The 10,147-nt window shown below is 42.2% G+C and overlaps 1 protein-coding gene across 1 annotated transcript in view; it reads right to left on the bottom strand.

Annotated features, from left to right (window-relative positions):
- Positions 1 to 5,893: 5,893 nt before the first annotated feature.
- The window catches only part of LOC111228258 (double-stranded RNA-specific editase B2-like), a 191,603-nt gene continuing 187,349 nt past the window's right edge, over positions 5,894 to 10,147 (bottom strand). Inside the window, exons 9-10 of the mRNA XM_022754107.1 lie at positions 8,614 to 8,795; positions 5,894 to 6,070 (exon numbers count right to left, since the gene is read on the bottom strand). Coding sequence (XP_022609828.1) covers positions 5,894 to 6,070; positions 8,614 to 8,795 — 359 coding nt within the window. The remainder of the gene's footprint in view (positions 6,071 to 8,613; positions 8,796 to 10,147) is intronic.

Raw genomic sequence — 10,147 nt, 5'->3', positions numbered from 1 at the left:
TCCAGTCTCTCATGTCTCTTTTTCATCTTATTAACACATACCCCCTCTCACCTTTTTTATCTGGTTCAAAAAGGTATGTATCATTTTGAAAGTCACATTTTAGTCATCTGGATGTAAATCTGGTACCTCAGGATCATGATGTCTGGTGTTAATGAGAGAGGAACCACGAGGTGTGTGAATATCTGTACCTAGTGCAAACAGGAACTTTATTTCAATGAAGGCTGATAAAACACTTAATGCTTTTTGGTTGTGTGAAGTTAATTTGCTAAACAACCTCCAGCAAAATATGGCAGCTACACCTATATGCAGTAGAAATGCTTCCACTTCATGTGCCCCTAACATTTGATGAAACTTTCGTCTTTGGTGGTACATTTTACCTGCTGTTACCTGCTTTTTCAGTTGAGATATATTGTCTAAACTAGGCTTTTAGGAAAAGCACAGGTGTAATTAATAAAAGCAGCTAGCTGAACTTCAGCCACAATTCATTTTATTATTTAACCCTTCAGTTCTGTCTTTGTAGATATGGAGATACTAATTAGCCACTTTATTACACTGTTTAATACCTGCATTGTGGTAAAGGAAGAAGTAGTCAGAGCCAAAGGTCAGAAGGGGTCATGAGATTATTATTGGGCTGAGAAAGAAAAGTTCTTCAACACAAATCAGATCTTTGTCAAATGTTGCTGTTTTTGTGAAATATCTTCTTATTCTTTCTGTTTAGGCCTCAGTTATTTAAAAGGGCTTTAATCTGATATATCTATCATAAGGATGTATCAAATGACTCATTGTTTATGTCCGGACCACAAATACACTGTTCTGGTTCACTCTCACCCACTCTCATAGCGTCACTTTCAGCTGCAGCAGGCAGCTGTTTTCAGAGAAACAGCAGTAAAATCCACAGTTAGAGACCTGGTGGAGATCAAAACAGAGCAAAAAGAGAGGGAATACTGGACGGAGACACAAACACCACTCCACATGAATTATCATGTTACTCTTTAACTGCCTAAACAAGATGACATCGAAAAAGATCAGTTATTGCAGGTTTAAATAAAACTATGAAAGGTTTGGAGGGAACTCATGCAGTGCCATTGACTCATCAATACATGGAACATGACAAGTGGCCTAAAAAGACATGGGGTCACAAGGTAAGAAGGAAACTGGTTTGGATTCAAAGAGGAACTGATTAGATTTTGGTGGTCAAAGGTCAAAGTCACAGTGACCTCACAAAACATGGTTTTGGCCTCTTGAATGTGGGATCTCAAGACCACCTAGAGGAAATTTGTTTAGATTTGGCACAAACATTCAGTTGGACTCAAAGATGAACTGGTTAGATTCTGGAGGACAAAGGTCAAAGTTCTAGGTCATGGTGATCTCATATTCTTGTGAATGCAATATATCAGGAACGCCCAGAGGGAATTTCATTACTTCTGTCACACTGTGACCTCCAAAAACACTTTTTTGGCCATAACTCACAAATTCATACACTTAATTATCATATAATTTAACTGAAATGCCTACAAGGATAAAATTAGGTGATAACATTTGATATCCAAATGGTCAAAGGTCTACTTCGCTGTGACATCATAATGTTCTGCAAAAACACTTTTGTCCATTATTCAATGCTGTAACTCAGGAAGGGGAGAATGTGACCATATTTCCTGCAAACAACCGTGAGACTGTAATTCTAGTTTTTAATGTAACCAGTGACTAAAGCTGGCAAACTTGTGTACTTGTCTTTTGTCTTGTCTTTGCCCAAAAGGGTTCGGCCGCATTTTTAGATACATTTTCATTGACATTAAAAATGATTTCCACAGTTAATAAACCAAATGTAATAATATTCATCACATTGAAGAGAAAAAAAGGTATCATACCTATGTAAGAACAGTATGTTGGTGTTGGTTAGAACAGTGTCACACTCATTGTGTTATGTCTCCTCAGACCTCACGGAGAAGCTGCGTGACTCTGGCAGTGAGAATATTTTACCTCTCTGTCCTCATCCATTAGATTATAGCTGGCTGCTCGTGACCAGTCACTGGAGCAAATTGTCAATTATGATGTTTATTGTAGAGCACACAGCCGACTCCATGGCCTCAGGGGGAAGGGTGGATGCTGCTGAGGAGGCGTAACTCCAACTCCCCTCTCCTCTTCTTCTTCGCCTCATTCTTCCTCCAGGCTAATTTGGTGGCTGGTCTGTATGACACCTGCCACCGAGCCTAACGGAGATAACCGTTTCCCCATGGATTTCCCCTGGGAGAGACAGAGAGAGGGAGGCCTCTTTAATATTTGTCTGGATGCTCCTGAGGGCCAGTGCTGGCTATAGAAAGGTGATTGTGAAGCTGGCAGAGTGGAAATGGCCCCATATCATTGCTCATTATTTGACTGTTGTGCATTTGTTATGAGAACAGATACAATATTACACATTTAATGTTCTGACATCAAAATCAGATGAATCAAAAAACTGTCAAGACGAGATAAAATTACAAGATTTTGTGGTTTTATTCACATATACAGTACAAACATTCACTTTTTATTTGTTACTGAAGTGCAATTTACAGATCTTAGCAGCAATTCTTCATATACTTTAATTTACATCATACACACACTTCTCTTTCACATCTTTGTCAACATCTTTTATACATTTTTTATACATATGTACACTCATAGATACAATATTGCCATTCAGACATGCCTTATATTTATTATCTCTCAAAATAAATCTGTAAATCTGTTGTCATGGCCAACACAGCCATTAGGAGACATGGTGTACTGCATGTTGACGAACAATGTCATGTCTGAAGTTATGGAGTGCAGGCTGATGATGACCATCACGAACACGTAATCTCTCTGTTCTGATGCACACGGACAAGATTTACGCTAAATCTGTTCTTTGCCACTGTGAGAAAGCAGATTCAAGCTTTCCACTGCTACGTTAAGGTGTAAACAAAGAATCAGACAATATGAGTTCCTGAAAACTGACTCCCAGTGTTTTTTTTTAATTTTTTTTTTATTGAAGCTGCCACTAGCCAAGGCCAGATCATCAACTGAACCCTGGACCCTCAAGAGCTCCAAAAGTCCCAGGTTCACTGTGTATCTGCTCATGTTGATGATCTGATAAACTGAAAGGGGATTTGCATCATTAAAGTTCAATATCAACTGTTTTATGTTAAGTCCTGCTCTATGTGCTAATATTGTTGCTTTGTCGTAATATATCTTGTGGTCCTTCGTCAAAATCTAGTCTTAAAGGTCCTATATTGTATAAAGTGTCTTTTTTGATTATAAAGCAGGTCTAGGTGCTATATTAATACTGTCAAAGTATCAGAACGCTCAGTCCACAGAGCACACAGCCTGAGACTTTATGATGTCACAACAAAGCAGTCACCACTCCCAGCCGTGGCCCATGTGCCTCTGGGTGCATAATAAAAGCTGCTGATGTATAGGTGGTGGGGGGGGGGTCAGTGGTTATTACCACACAGCATACTGTACTAGTGCCTTTAAAGTTTTGCCATTTTCATGAAATAAAAAGTAAACATCTTCCAGAGCTGTATTCTTGTCATGATGGAAAAGCTCCTAAAACGCCAGCTAGACCATAATTGGACATAAAAAACATGAGATACTGAAATGTTTTTTTTAGTAGTGTCATCTTTGACCCACCATACCTGCTCAGTGTTGGGGGGGGGGGGGGCTGGGACACTGCTACCTTCAAAAAAAATAATTTATAGACCCCATTTTTTTCTCAGTCAGCTTCTTACCATGAGTAATGAGGTCCTACAAAGATGGAGCATTTTCTGCCAAAGTTGGAATAGCTTTGGTTATTTCACGTAATCATTTCCTCTGTGCTCTCAGCTCTGGTTTATCTGTGGTCCTCCGGTTAGAAAAAAAAGGCGATGACTCTGCAAGATTTGAATCAGACTCAGATGACAGTTTGGTCACTGTCAGTCAAATCTGATCAAACCACAACCACACAGTCCTGATGAAGCAGGTTTGTTTCTGACTATTAAATTCCCAGTTGAATATTTAATGCTATATAAAAATACTTAGCATTTGAAATAAATTTTAAATTTTAAGGGGCTTTAAAAAAACACTGGGTATATCACATTTACAGCCCTGTAAATGCAGCAATACTGATTTGCCAATTTCATTTTTCTAAATTAAAAAAAAAGAAAAGTCAAATGAACCCAGGTGCAGGCCACACGTTGGTCAAATTCTCGGTTCTTGTGTGAATCCTGTAAAATAATCTTCCTCACACGCTGACCTCCACTTAAGCGCTCATTCCTCAGTCAGACTGACTGTGTCCTCACTGGAGCTCATAATGTTCCCAGAGTGCACCACTAGATGTCACTCTCACTACTCAGATCTTACCGCTGACTGAGCCGTGCTGGTGGCAGTTTCTAAATGCCTCAAAGAGAATACAGCAGTGACAGAACAACACAGTCATGATCATAATGAATATAAACATTTAGCTGCATTAAAAAAATACACACACACACACACACACGCACACACAGGGTGAACGTTTACGTCATGAAATATGCAAAGACATAAAAATAGTGTGAGGTACAAATTTACATGGTAGTGATCAGGGATCTTTAGTCACTTTGCATTGTTAATCTTTAACTCCTACATGATGACCTTTGTTGAATATGGCGTCTAAAAATAAAACCCCTCAAGTCGACCACAGCGCTGACAGGGAGGCGAGCTAAACTTTCCACCACCTTGGCTATTATCTGTGCAGGGCGGTCATGACACACAAAGAAAGGCAGCACAAGTCGATGAGGTCAACAAGGCCTCGCTAATGAGTCACGACCGAAACTTGCTCTTATCGGTGACGGCAAGCTTCGATTCAGGTGTACGGAAACTGGCCAGGACGGGCTGAAAAGCTGAGGTCAAAGGAAATAAATTCAGTATGAAAGAGAGGGAACATACTCCCCCTCCTCCATCATCACCTCCACTTGTACTTAGGCAAGCTGTAATGGCTGCGTTTATATACCTCGCCACGATTCTTCTCCCTCTGTCTACCCAGTGGGGTGAGGAGAGGAGGGGGAAAAAAAGAGGGTGTATTAACCTGTCGCGGTGTCGTGGTGAACTCCGCCGCGCTTGAAAGGCAGGGAGGGTGGGGGAGGGGGCAAGCAAAGAGGAGAGAGTGACAAAGAGGAGGCGAGGGAAATAGGTGGAGGAAGGAAGAAAATGGAAAGAGGGCAAAAGAGGGAGAGATGGAGACAAAAGGAGAGGAAAGTCAGGAGTCAAAGGGTGAGTCAGAAGGAGGACAAAGATAGAAATGAGAGAGGGGAAGGTGAGGAACAGGAGGGCTGGTCTGAAGCAATGGTCTGTCCTTCTCTTTTTCTCACTCTCTCTTCCCTTCCTCTTCCTCTATCAGCCGTCACCCTGACAGGGCCGGTAATTGGACGTGGACCTCTCTCTCTCTCTCTCTCTCTTTTTCTCTTTCTCTGTCTCTCTCTCGCTCTCTCCCCCGTGGCTCTGCTCCTCAGCGGGAGCCTTGGGGCCCGGAAATAGCTGATGACAAGATAGCGGCTGCCTTTCATTCTGCTCAAGGTTACCCCACCCTTCCCTGACAGCCGAAGAGGGGGGTATTTAGGTGTGTGTTTGCTTAAACGTGTGTGTTTGTGGGTTCAGAGAAGTCCATCTTTTTTTGTCCCTTTTCTTTTCAGCCCGTCCAGCTGACCTTCCTCTTGATGTTTCTGTAGTGGGTGAGTGACGGTGGTGATAGCCTTAGAGGTTACACTGGGAAAAGTCCAGGTATGAAGGTGTAAAGCAGGATGTTGTTGAAGAGCATGGAGTCATCTTACTCTAAAAAAATAAAGGTTAAACAAACAATCCCTCTCTCTCTCTCTCTCTCTCTCACACACACACACACACACACACACACAAACTCTCGTCCTCAGACCGACAGTAGGAACTGTTCCTGCTCAGGTGGTTTCTTCACCCAGGTGCCGAGGCCCGTTTCCTGCAGAGATCTGAACCACTGCTGCTTCACTGTCTGGTAAGGACGCACCGCCATCTTGGCCTCGCAGTACATGAGCTGGCGGTCCGCCGAGCCGGCCATGTGGATCCCCAGCTGATGAGGGCGAACGAGCAAGAGAGAAACAGGAGAAGAAAAAGAGAGGGAGACTGAGAGTCAGATAAAAGTGTCACAGACACAGACATGAAGATAGGGAGGGAAAACAAAGACAGGAATAAAGCCGGGGCACAGAGGCTAAAGGTTTCATGGCGGGAGGGGGGGGGGGGGGGGGAGCAAAACAAAACGAATGAGCCGGCACAAATGCATTTGGGTGGGGTTGGGAGGTGGTGGTGGTGGTGGTGGTGGGGGCTTCAACAGCTGTGTAATCTTCCCATTTAAATTTCACAAGCAATTGAACATTCTCTGTGCTTTTTGTGCATTCCTATTGTCGCGAGGGGAAACAATGAAGATCGGCGAAGAGACAAGTGGGGAGAGAGAGAGGGAGAGCTAAAGTTTCTTTTGGAGATTAGTGCGACTGCTCTTGCGTGGCCCTTATATACGGCGCGCAGGGAGCACTTAAGGTGGGGGCCTCCTCGAGTACTTCTCCAAATAATTATGGTTTCATAGTCATTATGCTTTAACGGCCGCCATTTGGCGATGCAGGCAGTGTCTGTTACATAAAGTTTCTCAATGGAAATGAAAGTGCAGTGGGTCTGTGTGCTGCCGTTAAAGATCCAAGCTGCCAGTTTTTGATAAGGCGTATAGACAGCAGATGTTGCCGGCCTGACAAGTTTATCAATGGAAATTCCATATATCCTCTGCAGAGCCTCCCCCTTCACACCGCTCTGTGACAGATTTTAATACACGTGTCTGTGCTTTTTGACTGAGTGGATGTTGGCATGGAGCTCTGTAGTTAATGTTTCTGTGTTACTCTTGGTGTGTGTGTGATTCCTGATGGCAGTGGTTTGCATATTGTTTTTGACAACAACTGAGTAATGCTTCTTGCTTTCCAGCAGGGGAGTGAGTTGCAAGTAGAACAGAGTGGTGAAATATTTATTCATATAGAAATGTGGTTATTTTTTAGGCTCATACTAATTCAACAGTGCATCATTACATTTTTCCATCAAATAAAAAACAGTGAACTACTTTTTAATTAACAGTTGAGTTATGTACTTACATTATCCCAAATGTATCTAGAAATCCATCATTTCAATAAGGGTTAATGGTCTGTTTCATTTGGTCAGCTGTCAATGACGTCATATCCTCCATGTACATGCTTCAGTGTTGTGGTTGCCTACCAGGAGTGAGTGTCAAAACTGACTTTTTATCCAGTTTTAAGCCACATTTTTATGAAATACAGTTTTTTCTCTTTTTTTTTTGGTCGTTTTTAACCATGTATTTCAACCAGATGAAGGATTTTAGTTGTTGGTTGTCGAGATCTTAAGCTTTCAGAGAAACAAGTTGAACAAATGTTAGCAGAAGTGCTGTGCCTGTCGAACAGCACTGGAGAAACGCGTATTTTTAACATGAAACTGCTTTATTAAATGTTTACTGTATTTAATCCCCTGGTCCGTTTGTTTTGAAGAGGAGGAGACCTCTGCGGACAATTCTGCTCCCAGAAAAACCTCCTGAATGACTGGATCATAAGTTATCAGAGAAACAAGCTGCCCAAACTTTACTGGCAGCTCAGCTCATAGCCCCTGCATTTAGTTTTGCCTTTTTGATACATGCTGGTATAAGTGGAACAGAGCTGCCGCACGTTACCCATGTACATTTTTTTTTACACAAAAGGCAAAATGCCTGCTGTGAGAATGAGGGGAGCCACTGGTTCTATACATTTCCATTTCTTGTAATGGTATCCTCAATTCTCCTTAACAGAAAAACATAGGAGCCACCTGGATAATTTAACACTGTGTTATGACCATTAGTTTATGTTGGTGTTTTAATTAACTCACCTTTGTTTCAGGGACACCCCCGTAACTTGGGGTTATTACTAATGCAAGTCTATCGTTATGAACTAAAATTGTCAAGAAAAAAAAAACAAAAAAAAAACACTTGGTATGGACGAGGGCTCTGTATATTACATTACCCATGAGCCTTAACTAACATGGAGAAGCCGGTTAGAGGCAAACATCAGAGCTGTAGCAAATGCACAATCCTTCAATGTCGCAGTTAGGAACAAAACACAATCATAGTTGCTGAATTGATCTAAAATTGACCCTGGATCTGAAACTTGTCTTATTCAAATTGGTAAATGTTTTTATCAGGTTTCTCCAAAGCAAAATATTGCTTTTGTTCATGCATGCAACAGAATTTGAAGCTCATGATTGGACATTTCTCAGCAAAATGTTCCTTTTTGAGTTTTAGTTAGTTGACCTCCCCCTGTAGGATATTTCTTAACCAAATAACCAGAAACACTTTCTTTGGAAATGGCTCATTTTTGTACCGATGATTCAGCTGAGAGTGTTTCATGCTCATCCACATCTTGGAAATGCTCCAACTGCCAATCACCACACTGTCTTTGTATTTTACGACTGCTTCAAATAAAATTCTGACACTAACCAGACATATTGCTCTCAAGTATCCTGTCTCCCCACTGGTAAATTTAATTTAGTCCCTTCCGCTCTGGCTTTATCCTCCCTGTGGATGTCTGCACTCACCTTGCGGTACAGTCTGCTCCAGCGGGTGAACAGGGCGTGCTTGCAGAGACGCGAGGGTGTCCCTGAGTCCCGTCTCCGTCCCGTGGCAGTGTTGACCACCTCCAACTGTGCGTCGCCCAGCGTCCAGTTGACGCTCACACACGAGGCCTTCCCTGGCTGTTGATACTCAGCACTGCTCAGGCCTGCAGGGAAGACAACACGGCAGAGAGAATTACTTTACGTAGGTTGTTTACATTCAAGATATTCCTCCACAGGTGATCCAAATTCAAAACATTTGATCAAAGTGTTTCAAAATGTAACGAACTCCTGAGTATCCGAGAGAAATTTTGAGTTTTTCCTGTCAAACCTCCACTTTGCTGTTTCGTTTAACCTTCCTTCACCCTTCCCTCACTCTCTCCCTCAGGCTAATGGCTGACATAAAGTTTTGCAGCACTGCAAAAAGCCAAGTCAACCTGGGCCTGAAACTGCATGGCTGTTTGTATGAAGCTTTGATACACCCTCAGAGAGGGAGAGAGGGAGGGAGGCAGCAACGGGAGGGCGATCTACTCAATGTGTGAGTACTTGTCTGTGTTTGAGTGTTTCCACCTATGTAAACTGTAAATATAATCTCCAGTCACAAAGATCAACCCTCCTCTACACTGGGCTGTCTGTCTCTCTGTCCCGTCCTCTTCGCCTTTCTCTCTGAAATAATTAGCCTCACTGGCAAAGCACACAAAGTGAGGCGAGTGGCTGTCGCATGATGCTACATGTGATGGCAGAGGTGTGGAGGAAACGCAGCTGACAGCGGGGCGGGAAATGAATGAGGGCTCGGGGGAAAATCCTGGAGAGGCCATTGCAGGTGTTTCCATAGGAGCCGGTTTCCCAGTGTATTCTGGGTAAGTGAAATGGGGAAGTTTTCATTCAGTGTTTGAGGTTTTGAAAACACTCGATTGTACAGCCTGAAGCAGGAGAAAATGTTGAACCACATACTGGTCGGGGATGAAGTGTGGAAACAGGCCCATCAGAGGTTTCCCTCAATGGTAAAGAGAGAGGAGATGTAAAACTACATTGAGATAGTTTTTGGTTCTCAAAACCACAAATATATCTTCTTATGGATCAACACTTCAAATGAAACACAGGAAAAGTGTAAAATATGGGACTTTTAAGTGTCATAACCATATGATAATATGACCACAAATAATAATATAATAAAAGAAAAGAAAAACATTAACACAGAAAAAAACAAATTGTCTGTTTGCCAGGGTTGGTAATGGCTGACCTCTGACCTCATGAATTACAGTACAATATGTTGCATTGTGTTTTGTCACAATTTCTTATTGCTGAAAATGCTACAGTGGAAGAAATGTTGGAAGCAATATGTGCCACACTGCCACAGACACACTTCTCATGTAGCATCTATGCTAACAAAATGTGACAGCTTGAACATTAAATCCACTCTACGTCTGTAAAACTGTCTTGGATCTCACCTTGACTTCCAACCCAGTTATTTATTATATCAGGTAGATTCATAGAAGATCAGCAGACAGATTCTCTG

The sequence above is a fragment of the Seriola dumerili genome, unplaced genomic scaffold (assembly GCF_002260705.1).
Source record: "Seriola dumerili isolate Sdu_G_001 unplaced genomic scaffold, Sdu_1.0 BDQW01000216.1, whole genome shotgun sequence".
NCBI lineage: Eukaryota > Metazoa > Chordata > Actinopteri > Carangiformes > Carangidae > Seriola > Seriola dumerili.
Note: the sequence above shows the minus strand (reverse complement) of the source record. Positions and strands in the feature narration are given on the sequence as shown.